Source organism: Phascolarctos cinereus, unplaced genomic scaffold (genome assembly GCF_003287225.1).
Source record: "Phascolarctos cinereus isolate Bilbo 61053 unplaced genomic scaffold, phaCin_HiC Scaffold_1;HRSCAF=81, whole genome shotgun sequence".
Lineage (NCBI taxonomy): Eukaryota > Metazoa > Chordata > Mammalia > Diprotodontia > Phascolarctidae > Phascolarctos > Phascolarctos cinereus.
In genome coordinates, this window is record NW_027555514.1 from 190073616 (window position 1) to 190097330 (window position 23715).

Sequence of the window (23715 nt, forward strand, 5' to 3'; positions counted from 1 at the left end):
TGCAAAGACAGGGTGGAATCTTCTTTCTTCTACAAAGTAGGTTTTTGGCAATTATCTAAGCTGGAAATGTTCATGAGAGAAATAACAAAAGGGAAAAGGAAAGGAGAAATGAAATAGGGGTGGGGGAGGGGAGGGAGGCTAAATTTAGTCAGAGTGAAAATAGTGGGATGGAGGGTGAAAGAGATAAGTAGAAAGTACACAAGAAACATTCATTTATTCTACAACAGGAAAGCGAGGCTACCTGCTGTGAGAGACGGCACAAATTAGTACTGTCACTGCTTAGGATCAGGTTCTGATGTGTGAATCATTAAAACAAAACAAAACAAACAAAAAAAAACCCTTTACATTTTCCAAACAACAAAAACAAAATATTAGGACCCCCACCCCTCCTCTTGGCAATGGTCAACAAGCTTAAAGGGGAAAAAAAACCACACCAGGGAACAAGAATTTTAGGTGCCCAAACATTTAGGTCAAAAAACCCCCAACCAAAACAATAAACTCCAAAGCAGGCTATGCAGGTAAAGCATGAGAAAAAAAAAAACATACTCTCAGGATGCTTACTAATTTAACCAGGGATAATGGTAAGCATTAGGTAGATTGCAAAGTGCTGTCTTTTGTACTCACATACTCAGATGAAACTGTAATCTTATCCATATGGATGTTCTTTCTAATTATGTAGCTCACAATCCATTCAGGCCTGCCCATCTTATGTGACTTTCATCTCTGTCCTCCATTCTGTTCTCAGCAGGAGATCCACCCAATGTGCTGAAGGCCTTCCTCATTTTTCCTGACCTGACACAGAGGCCAATGGAGAACTCAGGCTGTCTGTCTGTCATCTCTCATCATTGCTATGTTTCTAGTCCATCGTTTTTTTTTTTCTTCTGTCATACATTTATTCCTTTTGCTCCCGTTATTCAAAGTTTCTCACTTGTTATGTGTTGCACACATCTAATACATCCATCATGTATTTACCCACTGTCATCCTTGTGATATTCACTTTCAGTTGTATGTTAACTGTTATACTTCACGTCTCAAAGCCATATACCACCATTAGAAGAATGGTGGCATCTAAAAGATGTGCCTTTGTCCCTGGGAGAAGCATGGGATCATGAAAAAAGTTTTGTAGTTTTCTGAAGGCCATTTAATGTGCTCACCTCCTCCTATTTAATTCTAGGACTTACTCATTCATTTGTACTGTCTCAGATACATATACTAACAGATGAGCTCTACAATGCCTCCCTATAACTGTATGTCATAATCTAATCAAGGCATTCTTCATCCACTTGGGTTTTCCTATATGGATGATTAGGCCAAAATCTTTTGAGTGGTTATATATTTCATCCAGGAGGTTCTAAGATGTCATCCATAAACAGGAACATCTGGAGGCCCTCACCATCCACAGGGAATCCCTCTTCAACTTGGACTCTTGCTGGGATCACTAAAATCACAGTAGTAAATGCTTCTGGCAAGCATATACCTCATTATTTATGAGCAGAGAGCTGTTAAATGAGGTTATCTCTGCGGCTGTATTTTCAAGCACAAGGCAGTATTCCCCTTTTTATGTCAGCATTTTATTTACTCAGAAGAGCAGTAAAAATGACTTTGTGTGAGAAACTCATCAATTCTTTGGCTCCTTACTATATGTGATTTCTCAAGCCAAAGCATCCCTCCCTGACCACCACTACCCAATATGTGCTGTCTTCCTGTACTGCGGAGACAGCTAGGAGGTGCACTGGATACAATAATGTATATGGAGCCAGGAAGACCTGAATTCAAATCCAGCCTAAGATATTTGCTAGCAATGTGACCCTGGGCAAATCACTTCACTTCTGTTTGACTCAGTTTCTTCAGCTGTAAAAGGAGATAACAATAGTACCTACTTTCCAGAGTTGTGAGGAGAAAGTGAGAATATTTATAAAGTACTTAAACCTTAAAGTGCTACATAAATGTTTGCTTTTATTATTATCATCATGAATAATAATCACAACAATTATTATCATAACTCATGCTTTTTGAGAGCAGAGACTATTTTTCTTTTTGTATTTGTATTTTCATTACTTAGTACAGCGACTGGTACATAGTAAACACTTAATGAATGCTTTTTATTACTTTATTTCTTCATTACTTAATTCTTTTTCCTTTGGCAAATAATCAATCAATTAGTAAACTATGATGCTTTTTAGGCCTCTTTTGGTCTCCCTGCTATGATCATAGATTTATATTAGTTAAACCTCTGTCTGCATAAAATTATTTTTATAATGACTGTCATTTCTACTATCCATTACTAATTTTTCACTATAAATAATTATTTAAATAGATGAAGATAGTTCTTTCCATTGTATACCACCTTTTTTTCCCCACAAGTGGTTTTTCTTCTAGCTTTATAATAATTTTGATCTTTGATATCCTTTACCTATGAAGAAAATGATAATGATGTACTTAGAGCAGAAGTCTGGATGTGTTTGCGAGTTGCAGGCAGGAGTGTATATCCATCTACCTCTTATTTTATCTTGCTTCCTTCATGAGCAAAGGTATGTATCTCTCTCTAAGATGGGTACAATTTGTGTCCAGGAAACAAAGTAAGATGCCAACTGGCCCACACAGGGTTTGAAAAACAGCTGTAACCAGACAGATATTAACAATAAAGGTAATAACAGGTAAAAGGATAGCAAAGGCTGTTAATATGTACATGCTGTTAGATTTGTCAAATATAACTCAAAGCAGCTCACCTCCAGAGAGAGCCAATGAATCCATTAAGGTCCCAGAGCAGGATCAAAAAGCCTTCCATGAGTAATGGCTACATAAATGCAGTAGGTTAACAAAGAAGCACTGAACAAATGGCTGAGTCATGCAGATTTATTTGTGGAAATGAAGGGTTTTCTATGATAGCAATTCAGGCTCATTTGGCACCAAAAATACAGTCAAATTATCCTTAAAGTGCTTGAACTTAGTGATCAATGTAGATTACTCTACGATATATGAAGTGAAATAGATTAATGAAGGCTATGAAAATATGATACCATAAAAACTATCTGTATATATGTACATGTATACACACACACACACACACAAACATACATACATAAACTACACATCATTGAAGGCCATAAAAATTTAGCATGTACTGAAAAGTTAACAAGACGTGACCTGATGACATCAGATGCTCACCATCTTTCGAAGACTGATAGATGATAAATCCCCATACTACAAATAAAGAACTCAAAATATGCTGGACCACTCAATCGATAGATTCTACTAGAATCAGACCAACCTCACAGTCTGACCTGTTGCCTGCAATTACCTGGATATAATACTGATTTATAAAAACTTTAATAAATGTCACCATCCCAAATACTACTCCTCTTCAAGTTACATGGAAAACTTACAAAATATAGAAACCTAGCAGAAGAAATTAAATCCATGTGGGAACAGAATGAGGTATATGGCTTCCCTGATGTCTTATCTGTCCTTTGAAGCTGTCCCAAAGACACTTTCAATGAGTCTAAAGAAGATGAGTTTGTGTATCAATTCTCTAATTCGATTACAACTTGCCATTTAATGTACTTGTACAACAGTCTACAGAATATAGATTCATGTACACGTATACATGTACACACACATACATGTACATGTATACACAAAGCTGGATAGACACTTGTCCTCAAAGCACTTCTGTCTAAACTTAATCTAAAAAGATGAAGTGAATGATATAATAGTGACAATAATAATAATAATAATAATAATAGCTTCCTCAAAATCTAGCCCATCATTCATGAAGTGAGGAAGGGAGAGAGAGAATGGAAAGACAAGGGAATGCTATCCAGGGTGAGGTATATTGGGGATTTTGTGTGCTCTGAGATTTCTATGGCAGCTGTCAAGATGTTGGAGGAATCCTGCCTGAAACACTGGCCAGTTGGGCTCTGGTGATTGCAATGACTGAATTAGTACCCCAGTAAGTAACTGCTCCTTTGAATCCAATCAATACATTGAGCAGGATAGGGCTGCAGGCCACTTGGAACGATTGTGATAACGAGCCTGATACAGAAAAGAGCAAAGTGAGCAGCACTCCTTGATGTTCTAATGGCCATGAAAAAGAAAGATGAATTGCATCAATTCTGAAATACCAATAACCCACCTGCTAGAAATGCTTTGGTGCAGATATGGATGACAATAACAGGGACAAACCATGAGTGTGCATGAAATGAACTGAAGATATGAATGCTTTTATTATGTGCTGATATCAAATCCTAACAAAACTAGAAACAGATCTTACCAGTTATAGACAAGGACTTCATCCTGTTTTTTGTCAACAATAACCTCAGTTCTAAGCCACATTCACAATGTTTTATAGATCAATTCAATCATAAGAAATAACTTCATTCCCAATCCCAGATTAGATGAAATAAAGGTAGAAATGGAGGAGTTATTTAAATCTGGAAAGGGAAAAGCACATAACCTATGGGCACTGAAAATCTGCACTTAGTACATATTCTAGAGGCATGACCTAATAATGAAACATGGCAAAAAACAATGCTATTTCAAATGATTTTGAAAAAAGAGAAGGGTATGGCATGAGTCCAACTAATAGAGCAGTCGCATCAAAATAACAGAGTAGTTCAAAAAAGCTGTTATCTTCTATAGCCATATTCTTCCACAATATCGGACATTTCAGGATCCACACACGAGATGTATGCAACTGCTATAGTAAGGACCATACAAGAAAAGGTGGAACTATCTAAGAGTTCCTATCAAACTATCAAAAGAAGGAGCTTGAGAAAACTACTGAAGACTGTGGAAAACCATTGGCAGATTACATCAATGTCTGGCAAGCATGGGCAGCAGAAAATCTGAACACCATATTGCCCAGTTAAAAAAAGAAACAAAAAATAAAAGTACCTCAAAAGTTCTTGATAACTTTAACTAATAATTAAAAGTCAAAAAAGTGAAGGGAGTAGATTGAAGGAGTCAAAGGAGCAGAAGGAACACAATCAACATTGCAATATCAATAAAACTAAAATTAAAAAAAAAAGGTTGAGAAACCAAGAAATTAGAGGACAGAGAGTGAACCCCTGAAAGAGGCTATGGCAAAAATTTCTGGTCTGTATGGTCTAAAAAAGTTCGAGATAACAAAAGCAGAAGACAGATCAAACACAAGACAGAAAGCTTGGATATGGTTAATATAATGAATGATAGAATACACCTAGAGAAGTAATTCTAGGTTTTCTGCAAAACTGGAAAAGTGGTAGGGCTAGAGAAGATCCATCATACTGGCTCAAGTGTTTCATAGTTTCATAGGTGCAGGAATTATTAGCAAAGCACTTAACCAGTGTCTTCTGTGACAAGCTTGTTTCCATCTTTTTTTTTTAATAATAGAAAGCATCACATATTTATTAACAAAACATAAGAGCACCAGAGACCCCTCCAAATATGGGCCAATTATGTATTTATATATTTTATACAGATGTATTAACAGCTCAAAATATGCTGCTCAAAAATATACATTTATAAGCAAACAGTATTTTCACTGAGAAGGAAAAAAGCTAAAAAGTTCCAGACGCTTAAAGAACAATTCATAATTGATTCAGTGATTATTTAACACTAAAGTGATTTTCCTAAAACTCAAGTCTGATCATGTCATCCCCTCCCCACTCCAGTGGCTCCCTATTGCCTCCAGGAGCAAATACAAAATTCTCTGTTTGGCATTCAAACCTAGCCCCCTTCTACCTTCTCAGGCTTCTTATACCTTTCTACCTAACATGTACTCTTCGATCCAGTGACTCTGGCCTCCTGGCTGTTCCAGAACAAGACACCCCATCTCTCAGGTCTGGGCATTCTCTCCATGCCTGGAATATTTTACCTCTTACACTTTGACTACTCACTTCCCTCAGTTCCTTTAAGTCCTAACTAAAATCTGACCTCTTACAGAAGCCTACCCCAAACCCTCTTAATTCCAGTGACTTGTTAATTGCTTCCTATTTATCCTGTATATAGATTGTGTACATTTGTTTGCATGTTGTCTCTCGTTAGTTTGTAAGCTCCTTGAGGGCAGGGACTATCCTCTACCACTTTTTGTATCCCCAACACTTAGCACTCTGTGGGGTACATAGTAGGCACCCAATAACTGTTTATTGAAAATGTTTACTGAATTGAACAAGTCACCATAAAGCAATGTAATATTTACATGGCCTTTATTGATTATTACAAAAACCTTTGACTTCCTCTTAACCTGTGCTTCACAGAATCACTCTCCTGACCTTCTGCCCGAAGTATTTCTCAATCCACCAAACTGCTAATACCCTCCCATTCCAACTACTTTGTATTTAACTACTGTGTACTATTCACTTCATACTTCTAAATGTATGTTGTGTGGACTCAATGTCTCCACCACTGGCATGTCAAATCCACAAGGGTAAGAATTGTTCCATTCTTTGTATTTTCTTCTCTGGCACCTAGCACTGGCATAAATGCCTGCTGACTGATTGACTGAGCACATGGTAAACAAGTCAGACATTTACTTTTGGAGCAGAGCCCTCACTCTACAAAACAATAGTAAAGGCTGAACACCCCATTGGATTTGTCAAGTGCTGCCAAAAGTAGTTTATTTCTGGCTGGGGCCTATGATGTGGCTAAGATCAAAAAGTGGAATCTTAAGGTTTTCCATGGATAACATCCACATAGCTTCAACCAAACAGTGCGTTGACAAAGACATGAAGAACAGAGTCAGGAAGATTTGTTTCTAGAAAGAGAGGGCATTATGATAGTGACTCAGGATCAGGTCATTATTACCAGAAATTACAGAAAGGTCATCCTTAAAGATCCTGGATTCAGTGATCAATGCAAATAATGTTGGAAAGTGGCGGAACTTGGGCAGGCGGCAAAAATATGCCATCTTTTGAATATCCAGAAAGACATCAATAAGCAAATGGAATTATAGACTGGAAGCTCATTCTCCTGTGTAAACTAAGAGACAACAAATCTCTGTATTACAGTACAGCTACAGACCCCCTAAAAAGATCCTTGTGAAGTCAGCAAATAGATCAGAATGATGCTCAGATATCAGAGCATCATTAGAGGCTGAATTATACCCTCCAACTATTCAGACATAACATTGAGCCATAAAAATTTAAGAGCAACATTTTTAGTATATGCATTTATATCTAATACTCCTCATCTCCAAAGTATTTGGAAAGAAATCTAAGTTTCTCTCTTTGGCTTGTAAAGACCTTCACAACCTGGCCCTACCCTTCTTTATTATACATTACAATCCTTCATGTACTTTATGGTTTTGCCAAGCCAGCCTTCTTACTGTTCTTCACACATAATAACCCATCTCCTGCCTTGATCCTGTGCACTGGCAACCCCCCCATTCTTGGGAGGCATCTGTTCCTCATCTCCACCTCTTCATATATCTTGTTTTCTCTTTAAACCTCTATTCGAGCACCATGCTCTTTTACATGAAGATTTTCTCAATACCTTAGTCAACTAGCACCCTCTTCCCCCTCAATTTATTTTTCACATGGTTTCAGTATGTTGTACTGACTTAGATATGTGTTGTGACCTCTGAGAGAATGTAGGTTCTTTGAGGACATTAAATGTTTCAGTTTAGTCTTTGTATTTTCAGCACCAAGCATAGTGTCTGACACATAGCTGGTACTTAATACTTTATCGGCCGAGTGACTAATTGAATGAAAAGCTTTCAGAGTAGAGAGACCTGACAGAAGAACTTAAATCCACATGGTAACAGGACAAAATACATGATATCTGCTATTGGAGTTATCCTGAAGACATTTTTGATGACTCTATAGACGATGAGCTCACTTCCCAGTGAGTTTATAGAAGGTGAGCTTACTTCCCAGTATTCTTACTCAATTGCAAGAAAGAAAAACAAAAAGCAAAAACCATAGGCATTTTATCCACCTGTGCAACTCTCCATAGAATGTTAACTATGCAATAATAATAGCAGGAAAGTGACTTGTCAAAATAACTTGTGTTCACATATAGCATTTCATTATCTATCTATCTATCTATATATATATATATTTTTTTACAATCAATCAATCAACATTTATTAAGCATCTCCCCTGTGTCAGGTACTGTGCTAAGTGCTGGGAATAGAGGCAAAAGATAGTTATATAAGTTAGGTGGGAGTATCATTATCTCCATTTTACAGATGAGGAAACTAAGCCTTGAAGAGGCTCAATTAAAACGACTTGTCCACGGTCATAGAGATAGCAACTGTTATAGCTGAGTTTGGACCCAAGTCTTTTTACTCCAGACCCCACTGTTCTTTCCACTAGATCATGCTGTTTATGGACATAATTACAAACATTCAGTCCACATGAAAAAAGACTACATACTTTACGTCTATGATGGTTGGGATTTATTTTGACATGTGCACATAAATATAGTGTGCTCTCTCCTGATCTCTCACAGTCTTTGTTCTTTAATCTATTTTCTGTGTAGTAGGCTAAGGATTTGTAAGATCAAAGGCCTTGTTAAAATGGAACTGGCGAAGCCTGCATCTTCCCTTCAGAGCTGAAGGGGGGGGGGGGAGAAATCTTTTCCCAAGTGCTATTTAACAATATCTCATTTTTATTCTCTCTTATATAAGATGGAGACAAAAATATTTCAAATCATAGAATCCAAGAGTTGAAGGGACCTTGGCATCAGTCCTAGTTCAGCTCAAATGACCCAGTGGGATAATATTTATAAAGGGATTAGTGCTTAATAAGTGCTTATTCCCTCCCCCGTTCTTTGACAGTCCCATTAGACTGTAAGTTCCTTGAGGACAAGACTGTCTTACTGTCTTTTGCTTTTCTTTCTTTCCCTAGCACTTGGAACAGGCTTGGTGCCTGGAATACAGTAGGTGCTAATAAATGCTTATTGACTGACTGAAATCCCATCTGAAACAGGAATCTCCTCTACAACATGCCTGGAACTGGTCACCCAATCTCTGCTTTGAGACCCTCTAGTTGGGAAAATTTGCTGTCTTCTGAAGTAGCAAACTCCAGTTTTGGACATTTCAACAGGAAGCATTTCCCTACATTGAGTCAAAATCTGCCTCCTGGTAACTTCTACCCATTGTAGACAAGAGAGCCCTTCAAATACTCAAAGACAGGCTTTTCTTCTTCAACCATTACTTCAGCTGATTCTCATACATCATGAGCTAGATATGCTTCACCATCAGCTTTATCTCTCACATGCATGGTATATAGCATGTTGTCTCCCCTGACAGAATGAAAACTCCCAGAGGGCAGAGGCTGTCTCACTTTGGTCCCTAGCACCTAGCCCAGTGTCTGGCACACAGCGTTGATCAACTGATCTGTGTATATGCCCTTAGCACCTTGCAATTCAATTCAATTTAATTCAATTAGCAGTATTAATTATTAAACATCTACTAGGCAAGGCCCTGTGTTAGGTGCTGGGGGTACAAAAAAAAAAGGGGAGCTTACATTCTATTAGGGGACACAAGAAGTAGAAAGATAAACAAATGTCAGACAATTTTTGGAGAGAGAGAATACTAAAAACTAGGGGGATGAGGATAGGCTTTGAAGGAAGTTGGATCCTAAGAGATGGAAGTTAAGAGGGAAATGTCCTTGACTCAACTCCTCACTCATGGCTTAGGGTTCCAGGGATGTAAGCCAACTTCTATGAAGACACAGGTGGGAGATGATAGTGTAAAATTTAAGAAATACCTGATATTCTAGTTCAGCTGGAATTGTGTGAAGGGAAGTAATAGGATGTAAATCTGAAAAGTATGGTGGGAGCAAGATTACAGATTTTAAACATCAGGATAAGGGTATATTCTATCCTACTGCCAATAGCAAGCCAGTAAAGATCCCTGAGAGGGAAAATGACATAGTCAGAGCTCTGCTTTAGGAAGATTACTTTGTCAGCACTGTGGAGGTTGAATTGGAGAGGGATGGGAGAGACTAGAAGCAAGAAGACTAATGCAGTAGTAAGTGCTCAATAATTATCTGTCGAGTCCATCAAACACTCAACAAGCATCTATTAAGTTCCTACTATGCGCTAAGCACTAGGAAGACAAAGGCAGAAATTAAACAGTTGCTGCCCTCTGCATGAAAGAAATAAAAGGTAGTTTTGGAAGAATCAGGATTTGGAGAGCGAGAAAGGCTTCATGTAGAAGGTGACACTTGAGTTGACTCTCAAGAGGTGGAGTTGAGAAGGAAGCAGGCATTCCAGGTAAGGGGGGCTGGTGGTGACCTTGGTATAAAGCCATGGTTGATTGATTAAATGATTGTCCAGGAACAGAATCCACTTGTCAGGTAACCCACTAGACCTGTCTAGACCACCAAGGGATAAATATGGGAGGCCACTCTGTACCTTCATCATGGTTTTGGTGCAACATGACCTCTGGCTGTGTTTGAATAGAGTTTCCTGGGTGAAAGAATGGTGAGAAGAGAATTCGCGGCTTCCTTTGCTTCAGAATATGCTGAAGAAGTTCATAGAGCACATCACCTGAAATGAAAAAGAAAGAAATTGGTGGGGGGAAAGACGAAAGGGGAGAGGGTCATGGGATTATCCCGGCCAGGCTCTGGCTGTCACGACTTCCAAGGACCCTGATCCATATTTTTCTGGGTAGAAAGCTGTTGGCAGAGAAAAATCTGCTCCCTGCAAGCTTTGTCAAGAGGTGGGAGAAAGGTACAAGTCAGTTCAGAGCTATTACTTTGGAAGTTATTTTTCAATGGCCTCAGATTTTAGTTTGCTTTCTTTCTTTAATACACACTGGCATCTGTCCAAGGTTTCAATATTCCTTGACAAGCACCCTCGGAGGTCAGCCACTTCTCTCAAATGTGGAGGGGTTGACCTTTGTTTTGGAAGGGAGACAGTCCTGATCTATCTGGCATTTTAAATGCCTACCCAGTGCTAAATTAGAAAAAAAAAATGCCATGAGACTTGTCACACTCCTTTGGCCTACAACCAAACCCAAAATGCAGGTGGGTGTCTTAAAACCCTTCAGGGGCGGGGTGATTAATCTTTAAAATACCAAAGTCCTCTGACTAGCCCCCTCACACCCTTCTCCCCAACACAGATAAGCGGCCAACAACAGTACTAAACAATAGGGCTTTGTCTCTAATTTTAACTATTTTTAACATATACTTTAATTACCAACCTAATTTAGCTGCATATGGTGGGTGGGCTGTAGTTAGTTATATTTTTCCCCAAACAGCATGAAACTGAGAAACACTCTATATTAATTTCTTCCCACAGCAAATCTCCACTCTTTCACCTTTTGATCAGACCCCAAACTTTGTTTTAAGTCAGAGGGAGCTCTGTGTCTTTACTTTGACTTTGTTCCTCTCACCGTCTCTGTATTTTGATTGTTATTAATGTGTGTGACTGTTGCTAGAGGAAGCTAAGGACTGAAAGATGCCACAGTCATGATACCTGGATGCTTTCCATGATTTCAGTAAAACAAGTTAGGAGAATAAGAGAAATATACTTTGCGGAGGGATTCAGGCCCAGTTCTTTAATTACAATGCGTATATTTATATAAATAAGAGAGAACACAGTATATAGGGAGCTCACTTTGGGGTCAATGAGACTAGGGTTCAATTCTCACCTCTGACACAAACTTACTGTGTAACCAAGGACAAGTCACTTAACCTCTCAGTATCCCAGGCAATGTGTTGCTGAGACCTTACGGATCCTCTAGTTAACTCCAGTAACAACAACAACAGCTGGTATCTACACAGAAGTTAGGTTTACAAATGCTTTGTGAATAATGCCATCTAACTTAATAGCAGTCAGAGCAATGATGAGGCAAAAAATAGCCCAATGGACTACTGAATGGACCTAGTTTTAGATTTTTTTTTTTACTAAAATAATCATTTGCCTACTGCTTTATTTCTTTTTGGCCTGACTTAATTTCTTTCTGGCTCTTGAATGACTGACAGCATCATGCTTGTATTTATAGGTTACATTTCTGCTTTATTTTGGTGGTTTTCAGGATAAAAATAGCCAACAAACTTTAAAAAAAAATTTATATTCATTAAAATGAATAATTATTACTAAAGAATGATTTCCAACTAGGGGATTCATTCCAGAAGGCTGAGGCAGGGAACATAACTGTGCTACTTTTAAGAAGTGCTCAGCTTCTCCAGTAATTAGAGAAGCAAGCCTGCTGTCATCTCTAAAAGAGAAAAAAGGGGATACTGAGGCTTGATTTTCAAACCTATGGGTCAAGTCTAGATGTGAAATATGAGGAAAGCTTATATAGGTGAGAAAGGGAAGCATTACCTTTATAGACACCACTTCTTTCTTCCTTCCCCTATCCCCATGTTACCCCCCCCCACATGCATGCATTCATACACACATACTCATGTATATATACAAATACACAAGGCAAAAGAGCATATATGGATACACACACACACACACACAGCATGGTAAAGGGGAAAGATCACTGAATTTGGAGTCAAAGGACCCGGGTTCAAATCTAATTTCTGCCACTTTATACGTATGTAACTTTTGCAAATCACTTAAGCTTTGGGGTCTCAGTTTCCTCATCTATAAAATAAGGAGGTTAGATTAAATGACCTTTAAGGTGTCTTCCAGCACTACGTCTATGATCTTATTTTTTACAATGATATTGATTGCACTGAAAATGTTACAGTTTTTTGTTCCTTAGGGCCCATCTTTCCGGCTTAGTGGACGTAGCCTGCATAAGGCCAATAGGGTACAATACTGACATGCATTCTCCTGGTAGTTCTGACACTTTTCTTTGATGGTACTTTTCTACCCTTTCATTTTTCTATATAGTACTTTTTTATACTCTCTACACCGTTCTTTCAGGCAGGCCTAGAGAAATGTTGAACTGCTTAGGCTAGGGGCTAAAACAGTGAACGTGGAAGCCAAGTGGAGGAGGCTCCTTTCCCTTCTCCAGTTAGGGAAACTGATTAATGGCATCACAGGTGAGCACCATGCTGCACACACACAATCTACCTTTTACCTAACTCTTATATATTCATATCACAGGGGTTAATGAATTATTAAACTGGAGTAAGGCAGTAACGAACCTGTGGACATAGGAGGGAGCCCTACATTGGCTAGATAGTTATATACACATTTATAAAAATAAACAAAAAACCTCCTTAATTCTAAGAATGAATCCAAAGTTGGGTCATGTCATGCAGAATCAGGACTATGTGGGCTTAAATCCCAACTCAGATACTTGTTAGATGTGACATTTGGCAAATTATTTAATCCCTCTGTGCCTCAGTTCCCACGTCTATAAATTAAAGGAGGGTTGGACTTCAGGACCCCTAAGGTTTTTTCCACCTCTAAGTCTATGATCTCATAAATCTGTACCACTCTCCAAAAGGAGGACCAAGCAGAAGGATGGGTCTAGTAAAGCACAAACTGAGCACTACTGGAGAAAGAACTCCTGTTGTACGTCCTACCTGTGTACCGTCAATAGCAGCATCTCAGCGTGGAAGGTCCCTGAGAGTCATTAATAAAGTTATGATCTAATGTAGGAATCTCCTCCCAACACCAAAGAATTATAGAATGTCAGGGTAGAAGATGCTTCAGGTCATCTCTGTATAGCCCCTACCTGAATAAAAATCACCTCTACAAAACATCCGGTTTCTGTTTGAAACCTTCCGTAAGTAACTCTTGAAGCAGCTCAATCCACAATGGAACATCTCTAACCACTAGGCAGTGTTTTTCTTCTGTCAAATCAAAATCTACTATTCTTGGTTTTGCCTTCTGGGGACAAGCAGAGCACGTCTGATCTTTCTTCAATCTAATGCTCTTAAAATAACCTGAAGACAGCACTCATTTCTCTTATGACCCCCAGTCTACTTCAAACACTCATGAACGGGTGGGACAGGAGTCACATGACACACTTTACCACCATTTAAAATTATCAATACCTCCAAGATGCTGAATTCAGAAACTCTGCAATTGGACCCCAATCTTCCGTCTTTCCATCCTTCCAACTCACTGTCATCTTGGGTGCATTTGGTGTCCCAGGCTTTCTAATCTATCTTCACACTCTTTCCCTCGGTGATTCCTTTCCAGTCTAATGATTCTAATTTCCCCTTTCATACTGATGATTCCCAAATCTATACTGCCACTCTCAGCTTTCCACCTTACCCCACCTCAGCTCCAGTCCCATATTTACAAACGTCTGCTGGATAGTTCCATCTGGCTATCTATTCAAGCTAAACAAATCCACAGCTGCACTGATCTTTGTTCTGTAAGCCTGCCCCTTCAAAATACATTTTTTATTTCTGTTATTAGTACCATGATCTTACTATGGTTCCCAAGATTACAAAATCTGCATAATCTTTTGACCCTTTCCTCTCCCTTATTTCACAAGTCCCATTAGTTGCTGAATTCTTCCCTTCTACTTCTGCAATAAATCTCACATCCAATACTTACTTACGCTCTACTTACTTACTCTCTATTCTCACTATGAACACCCTAGTTCAGGTACCCATCCTCTTACGAAAACCTCCAAAGTGGTGTTGCTGACTTGATTCTATACTCTTCCCAATTCAAACTCCCCAACACTGACTAACATAAAACTATGTCTAGATCTCTCCTATCCTTATACCACTGCTATCTATGTATTTGTTTCTTCCTCAATTATAATGTAAAATTCTATGATCTATGGTAGATCCTTCTTTGGATTCTAGACAAAGCAAGTGAGAGCACTGAACTTTTAGCTAAGTGTAGAGTGCATTGATTTTCATTTTTAAATAAAAAATACCTCCTACAAGTCTTCCCTTCTCTAGGAGAAACATCCCTTTAGCCTTTCATTGATCCTTACAGAGCATGGTGGTCAGGCCTCTCACCATCCTAGCCATGCCCCAATTTGTCAATGGCCTCCCTAAAACAGGATGCGCCAAACTGAAGGCATGGCTAATCATATCCCAGAGTATAGTGGGTCTATCATAACCTCCAGGTACTGTGCTTTTCTTTCTTTCTTTCTTTCTTTTTTTTTGGGGGGTGAAGCAACTGGACTTGCCCAGAGTCACACTGCTAGTAAATGTTATATGTCTGAGACCAGATCTGAACTCAGGTCCTCCTGATTCCAGAGCCAGTGCTCTACCCACTGCACCACGCAGCTGCCCCCTGTACTTTTCTTAATGTAAGCTTCATTTGCTGTTTTTGGCTGCCACGTTACACTGCTGACTCATACTGAGTTTGCAGTCCACTAACCTATCCAGATCTTTTAAAATATAAACTGTCATCTAATTACACCTCCCCCTCAACTCGTGAAGTTGGTTTAATGAATCCAAGTGTAGGAGTTTATATTTATCCCTATTATATCCCATCTTATAAGATCTGGTCCATTGTCCCAGAATCTAGATTAACTGAGATTATCAGGATCCTAATAAACTTTTGTATTACCTTCAAGTTGAATTAGCATGCCATTTATACCTGCCTTTAGGTTATTAATAAAAATGTTGAACAAGAAACAGCCAAGAAAAGCTCCCTGGGGGCACTACGTTGGCAATCTTTCTCTGGTCTGATAGCAATCTATTAGTTTTTGTTCTTTGGGTCTGGGCACTCACTCTGTTCTAAATGCTATACCAATAGTACTATTATCTCACCCACCTTTCTCCATCTTATCCACAAAGATGTAATGAGCGACACTGTCAAATGCTTTCCTGAAATCCAGGTATGACACTTGTGTGGGGAGAGGGCCAGATCAAAGAGAAAATGAACTTGAATGGCACAACTTTTTAAAATTTTTTGTGTGAATTAAGGCTGGCTCTTAGCAGCCATTGCTTCTCTCTCTGAACTTCAAAAACTATGCTCTATTGTCCTATAAGAAATGATGAACAGGATGACCTCAGAAAAACCTGCAAAGACTTGTATGGTCTGATGCTGAGTGAAATGAGCAGAACCAAGAGAACGCCGTGCATAGTAACAGCCACATTGTGCCATGACTAATATTGATAAACTTAACCTTTCCCAGAAATACAAGGATCTAAGACATCTCCAGAGGCCTCCTGATGGAAAATGCTATCCACATCCAAAGAAAGAACTATGGAGTTTGAATGCAGATCGAAGCATACTATTTGGTATTTTTTTTTCTTCTGTTGAGTTTTGTTTCCTCTTTCTGGTGGTTCCTCCTATTGGTTGGTTCTAATTCTTACTTACAACATCACTGATGTGAAAATATGTTTAATAGGAATGTATATGTATAGCCCATATCAGATTGTGCACTGTCTTGGGGAGGGTGGTAGGGAGGAAGGGGGAGAAAAATTTTAAATTCAAAAGCTTATGGAAGTGATTGTTGATAAATCAAAATAAATTAATTAAAAACAAACAAACAAAAAAACTGTGCTCTAGAATTTTTAAAGGAGCTGAAGACAAACTTGCCAGGTTATGCTTTGCAGGATCTACCCCAACCCGTTTCTTAAAAATCAAGGCATTTGCACCTTTCTAGTACTGTGGTACCTCTCCCATTCTCCAGTTTTTCAAAGATCATTAACAGCATCTCAACAATCTCAAATGCATTCCTTCAGGTGCCCTGGGAGGCAGTTTTTGTGGGTCTGGTGACTTGAGCAGATGAGGGCAACCAGATGCTCTTTTATCATTTTATTGATCTTGTATTTTAATTTTTATTCTGATTTTCTTAATTGGCAGATCTTTCTTTTTAGCTGGAAAAAACCCCCCAAAACAAAACAAATCTAATTTCTTTTCTACACGACCACCTTTCAAGTTTGGGAAATTATGGAAATGTGGAAGAAACAAGAGACTTGGGGTATGGACAGAACTGGGTTTGAATCCCCTGACATTTACTAGCCATGTGACCACTTACAGTCTCTAACCTCGGTGTCCTCATGTATAAAGTAGAGAAAATGACATCTATCTTACAAGGTTGTGAGGATCAGATGAGATAATGTGTAGCAAATGCTTTGAAAACACCAAAGCACTATTCAGTCATCAACTCAGCAAAGTACAGTGGCAATTACAAATCAGAGGGCATGGGTTCAAATCCTGTCTATAATGCTAATTACCCATGTGAACTTGGGGAAGTTAACTTTCCTGGCCTCAGTTTCCTCATGTGTAAAAATAAAGGGGTTGAACCAGATGGTTTCTGAACGTCCTTCTAGCTCTAGCATTTATGACCCTCCTTCATTCATTTTCCTCCTCAAATGATCAAATGATTCAATGGATGTTCTCTCCAACAAGGCAGAGGACAAACATCTTGCCCATCTGTATCTTAACCAAGGGTTCACTGGTGAGGGCTCTCCCAATGCTCCGGAGCCCTGCCTTGCTGTCTCCTGGTATTGTAAAACTCGGTGAGTTCACATAAGCTCAATAATTCTTCATTTCTCCCCCACAAATTCAACAAGCATTTATTAAATGCTTACTAGTAACTGTATGTGCCAAGCACTATTATACTGGATGCTGAGGCTACAAAGACAAAAATCAAACAGCCCTGTCCTTCCCTTGATGGCTTACCTCCTAATGTGGGATATAATATATGTACAAAGATAAGTAAATACAAAGTGCAGAAGAGTGATACAAAATAACTAACAACATAAATTCCTCTCCTTGAAGATGAATCAGTTGATTCCATTGTTAGTCTAAGAAAAAAGCTGTTCCAATGACACTTTTCATTAGAGAGCCAGAAATTCTGGCAAAAGACTTAAAAACCTCCAACAAACTTAGGTTATTGCTTTCTTCAAAGAGATTTACAATCATTAATTATTTAATCCATATAAACTCCCCCTAAGGTAGTTGCATACTATCATTCCTGTCTCAGATGAGACATAGGAGGTTAAGTGATATGCCCAAGGTCACACAGCACGCCACCTGCAGAATCCAATCTACTTTACCACCTAGCCCCTTGTTGAGTGCATAATAAAGAAGGGCTGTTACACAACACAGATTGGTGACCTTATTTTGAACTGAAACGGTATCTTCAAGAACCTTCAAGGCTATTATATCTCTATCTCTCTCTATGTGTCTGTATGTCTATGTGTATGCATACATATGCATATACATACAAATATGTATATGTGTGTATATATATGCACACACACACATACTTTGTGGCCGGCTCAAAGTTCACTTCAAAACTCAAAGTCGCTCCTTAAAAATCTTTTACAGGTAGGAGGATCCCAACGTGGACCCAAGTACATTCTTTAACACCCCCACCCCCACCCCCAATTCTGGATGTGTCTTCACTTTTGGATTGCTTCTTACAGCAAACTGTTGGGTTTACTCCTGTTTACCTGCCCTTGCCCAACTTCCTTGTCTTTACTCAAACCGCTAACCTCTTTTTATTTTTACTCATGTATCTCTCTTCCCCTCTTCTGATCTTTTCTTAAGGCCCCCTTCCCCACCGCCTCCCCCCCCCCGATTTCTTAGTTTAAATAATGTTCTTTCCTGCTAACCTTTCTGCCAGGCTGTCATTTGCTTTGGTCCTCACGATTTCCCCTCCTCTCTAGCCTATCCTGAATTCCAGACTATACCTTTATTCTTCTCTGTTCCTTCTTTATTCTCTCTCTGTGTCATTCAGGAGGGCAGAGGCTCTAAAACATGAAATCTGAACTCCCTCCACTATCCCATTTCTATGTGATTGCTTTTGTAGACTTCATCCTTTGTTCTGCTAGGTCTCACTCGGAGAAAATCAGTCCATGAAGGAAATAATGCTGAGTAGCCATGTGATGGGGATCACTTAGTGTTCCAAGTCCTTAGGACTAGGAGCCACCTCCAGGAGTCCTGATCTATATCTCGCCATTGGACCCAGACAGAAAGTGAGGCTGGTGACTTTGCACAGCCCTCCCTCACTTCAATCCAATTCACTTGCAATGACATCACCTTCCTGACGTCACGGTCCTCTTCGAGCAATGAAAGGCAAGAACACAGTTCTGCCACTGCCCATACCATGGTCACTCACTACTCTTAAGGCTAGGCTCTACCCTGGGGATGGGGTGGGGTGTAGGGGCTGAGATGCAACAGTGAGAGCTATAACCCCTCCTTGGAGAAGGTGGTCTCTCCTCATGTGCAAATTCCCCCTAGACAAGACCCATTCCATGACCTTCATCTCTTACCACAAACACATTTTCCCACTGAGGGAAGTGTTTTTTAGGCACTCTTTCCTTTCCTCTTGCATCAGACTACCCTCTGCTTTCCCTTCCCCTCCACTTCTTCTATCCAGTACAAACCAGAGTCTCATGGAGAGAACCAAGAAAAATACTGTGAGGTTTACATAAAGTCCAGCTGCTACTGTCACACGTCCCCTCTCCCCATTCAACCAATATCCACCTGTATTACCCCTCCCACTAAAGCTGCTGCTTCACTTAATGGGAGATAACAAGATGTGGACCATGGAATATTTATTCCGCTCTTCTTTCTGCTTTTTCAGTGATTCTTTAAGTTCCATTTAAATCACACACCCCTTAATTCTTTTTTTGTCCTTTTGCCTCTCATTTCAGTTGTTTTATTTTTAAGAATATGCAAAAGTCTCTACATGAAACAATTATTTGTTATCTAGTCTTTTATTTATAACTACATTTTGCTATCGAGCTATCTTTCTTGTATTTAGGTTGTTTGGGGTTTTACAACCTGAATTTTTTTTAAAATTTGAAACTGTAAGATTTAACCACTATGTATGCCTTGGAGTTTCCATTGTGGGGTTTTTCTCTGGCGGCAGTTAGTGGATTTGGTAGATCGGTGTTTTGTTGTCTGTATTCTGGACATGTTCCATTCATTACTTCCTGCAGTATGGCACTCAGGTTTTGTTATTTGTCATGTTCTTCTAAAAGACCTATAATGCTCAAGTTTTCTGTGTACTTCCAATCTTCAAGGCCGGTCATGTGGGTTTGTTTCTTTTCTTTCTTTCTTTCTTTTTTTTTTTAAAAGGCAATTAGGGTGACAGCTAGGTGGCGCAGTGGATAGAGCACCGGCCCTGAGGTCAGGAGGACCTGAGTTCAAATCTGGCCTCAGACCAAACACTTGATAATTACTAGCTGTGTGACCCTGGGCAAGTCACTTACCCCCAATTGCCTTTAAAAAAAAAGGGCAATTGGGGGTAAGTGACTTCCCCAGGGTCACACAGCTAATAACTGTCTGAAGCTGCATTTGAACTCAGGTGCTCTGTCCATTCTACCACCCAGCTGCCCCTTCATGTTGGTTTCTACAGAATTCATGTGTTCTTTTAAAGTTCATAGAATCCTAGTTAGAGGCAGATGGAATTTCAGGGGGCGTTGCGTGCAGTCTGGTCACTTTACAGATGACAAAACTGAGGAAAAGAAAGTTTTGGTGACTTTCCTAGGGTCACACAGCTAGTAAGTACCTGGGGCAGCAATCGAATTGTCCCTCTGCTTCTGCTAAATCTTCCAATTCTGTATTTTGTGTTCCAATTCTGTAATGCTTTTTCTCAGAATCTCTATTTCTTTGGAAAGAGTCATCATTATGTTTTCTTGGTATTTTAAAAAGTTCTGCAATGAGAGCTCTTATTTCTGACCTAACCAAATTTCTAATATCTTTTTTTTAAAATTTAATTAATCTTTTGAACCATTCTAGAGTTTCTTTCTGCTTGATGATCTCTGGGAAGTTCACAGGATTCCCTTTTTGGGGATCTTTGTTCATTTTTCTTCAGAGTATAATATTTGTTTATATGTTCTGGCATCTTTTTTCACTGTATTCGTTGTCCTTTCTAGCCAAATGACCCTCTCGGCTGGTTTCTCTGCCTGTGAACTGCCCTTATGATCGTGCTCCCTTGGACTCTGGGTCTTTCGGCTTTCCTCTTCCCCCTGCAGTCGCTTGTTTCTGATTTGTCTCCTCACTCTTTGGTGGCCCCTCGCCCTTTTAGTGCCATCTAGATCCCTCTGAGGCTGGGCATCTTCAGCTTCCTCAAGTTCTGGGGTTTGGAAGCCTAACTGGATCTCTGCCCATGGAGAGGCACGGCCGGCCCCAGCTGCATTTCCAGTTTTCTTGCATTCAAGTATGGAAGTTCTCTTATTCTAGTCAACTTTATACTAAGCTCTCTTTTGCTTTTGTCCTCTACTCCCACACCTAGCCTACCTTCCCCTTTCCTTTGAATAGCTGGGCAGAGTCAGTGAGGTTGGTTCAAAAACTGAATCAATGCCATAGGGGTAGGAGTGGGGGTAGGTAGTATGTATATTGGCAGATCCTAAAGCAGGAGCTTTAGGATAAAATTTGTGTGTATCTAGAGGCAACTGACGTTAAGTGACTTGGCCAGGATCACACAGCTAGTAAGCGTCTGAGGTTGGAATTGAACTCAGGTCCTGCTGACTCCAGGGCCGGTGCTCTATCCATCTAGCTGCCCCCCACTCCTCCATTTTAAAAAAAGCTTATTCAGTGTTCCTGTCTTCCTAGTTTGTGGATTTAGGCTTAATTACATTGTAACTGGTTCATAATTTCTTTTTCTGAGGCTTTTGCTTTGGAGTGGTTTAAAGAAGGTAACTCCTTCATCATCTTGCTAAACATAAGACTGACCATCCCTCAACTTTTGTCATTTGACCATTTTATTTTTCTTATCATATTCTCCTCTGATGACATACTTTACTCTGCTTTTTTCTTTTATGTTCCATATTTTTGAATGTAGCAGCCTATTCTATTGCCCTCTAATGTGCTTCTCCACTGTCTCAGTACCGTGTGTACCACTTTTAATTTGTCAGAGACTATAGTATCCCATGATTCATAACTATACGTCAGCAAAAGATGAGTTTTTGATTCTAAGCAATATTTGGGGTCATTAAGGAGTTAATTCTTGAATGTAATATAGTCCTTGGGGCAGCTAGGTGGTGCAGTAGATAGAGTGCTGGGCCTGGAGTCAGGAAGACCTAAGCTACCTGTGGGACTAACCCTGGGAAAGTTGCTTAACCCTGTTTGCCTCAGTTTCCTCATCTGTCAAATGAGCTGGAGGAGGAAATGGCAAACTGCTTCAGTGTCTGTGCCAAAAAAACCCAAAATGGGGTCACGGAGAGTTGGACATGACTGAAAAACAACAACAGAGTCTTTTTTTGTTTTCTTTTTCCCATTTAATTCTAAGCAGAACTCGGTGCTTATTTGGACTGTCCATCTAAGATGTTTATATTTATATATGTACAAACTCTTTAAGTTTGTCATCTAATGGCATCCTATAATATGGACAACAATCTTCATCCCCTTGGTTTTTCAAATGTATATAGTTAGACCAAAGCCTTTTGATTGGTTATAGATCTTTTCCAGGAGGGTCTATATATTCTAAGGCGTAATACAGACAGAACAATGCCATCTGCAAATAGAACATCTGGAGGAACTCACAGTACAGCAGGAATCTCCCTTTAACTTAGATCCCTGATGGTAGAAATAGCTTTTGTGGGGTGTGTGTGTGTGTGTGTGTGTGTGTGTGTGTGATAGAGCTTCCCATTTCTTTCCTATTTTATGTTCTCCTTCGTCATGTTCAAATGCCTTTAAAATGACCTTCCTGAGTGGGGTCTCTTGCGAAACTTTTTAAACTTGGTTTTACTTTTTACCTTTGCTGCTTTTATCTTTTTTATGAAGTGATACTACTGAGAGTATTCCACCCATCTTATTCAGTACAATTTTACAAATGATTTCATATCATAAATCGGTACTTTGGCTATGATATCTTTCTGCTCAACAAATAAGCTGAGTGTCTGTTGACTGAGGTCTATCTTAGGCTCTTTTTGTTTCCTTGCTACGACAATTGATTTATATTGGTTAAACTTCTATATGAAATCATTATAGCCTATGATTATGACATTTCTTCTGTTCTTAACTGATTTTTCTTTTTTTTGCTTTTTGGTGAGGCAATTGGGGTTAAGTGACTTCCCCAGGGTCACACAGCTAGTGTCATGTGCCTGAGGCAAGATTTGAACTCAGGTCCTCCTGACTCCAGGGCTGGTACTCTAACCACTGTCCCACCTAGCTATTCCCCCTTAACCGATTTTTCATCAATAACTTATTTACACAGTGTGTCAATTGCCTGTAGTATCTTTTTTCTTATTTTTAGTCTAGTTTTGTATAATATAGGTAACTGCACTAATAAATTGTGGTCTTTTCCTCATTTGTTGTTCAGTCGTGTCCAACTCTTTGTGATCCCATTTGGGGTTTTCTTCACAAAGATACTGGAATGGTTTGCCATTGCCTTCTCCAGTTCATTTTACAGATGAGGAAACTGAGGCAAGCAGGGTAAAGTGACTTGCCTATTAGCACACAGCTAATAAGTGTCTGAGGCTAGATTAGAACTCAGAAAGAGGAATCTTCCTGACTTCAGGTCCAGCACTCTACCTACTATACCAACCTAGTGGCCCAAATTCTCCCCATGGAACAATAGAATTCTCTAGACTCATGATGTATCCCGAAGTTAAAGGAAATGGGACAGGGGTGTTGCTAGAAAGTCAATCCCTTTCTAACTCAACAGCACAGTCCAGGTTGTTCCTCCACATTATGGTTACTTCCCCTCAACTGCAGGGACACATGGTTCTTCCTCTTATCTCCAAGGTGAAAGGTTCAGAAAATCAATGTTGTCCAACAATTCTTCCTCTTCTCCCCAGAAGGTTGGTTCCAGGAACTCCTTCACTGGGTACTTCTATTTCTGGGGGCTCCCAGTTGCTGCTCTCTCATTACCTTCTCAATTTCTCCCTTTTCTGGGGCCAAGAAGCTCTCTGGGAGGAGGGTGAGTAGATAAAAAGGCTTCCTCCCACCAGTGACCTAGATCTATTGTTTGAGTATAGCATCTTTTAA

At 39.5% G+C, this 23715-nt stretch overlaps 1 protein-coding gene across 2 annotated transcripts in view; it reads right to left on the reverse strand.

Moving 5' to 3' along the window:
• The window catches only part of ETV6 (ETS variant transcription factor 6), a 343296-nt gene that overhangs the window by 58711 nt on the left and 260870 nt on the right, over positions 1–23715 (reverse strand). For both annotated transcript variants that reach the window (XM_021001730.2, XM_021001729.2), the window contains exon 4: positions 10345–10479. In XM_021001730.2, the coding sequence (XP_020857389.1) occupies positions 10345–10479 (135 nt within the window). The remainder of the gene's footprint in view (positions 1–10344; positions 10480–23715) is intronic.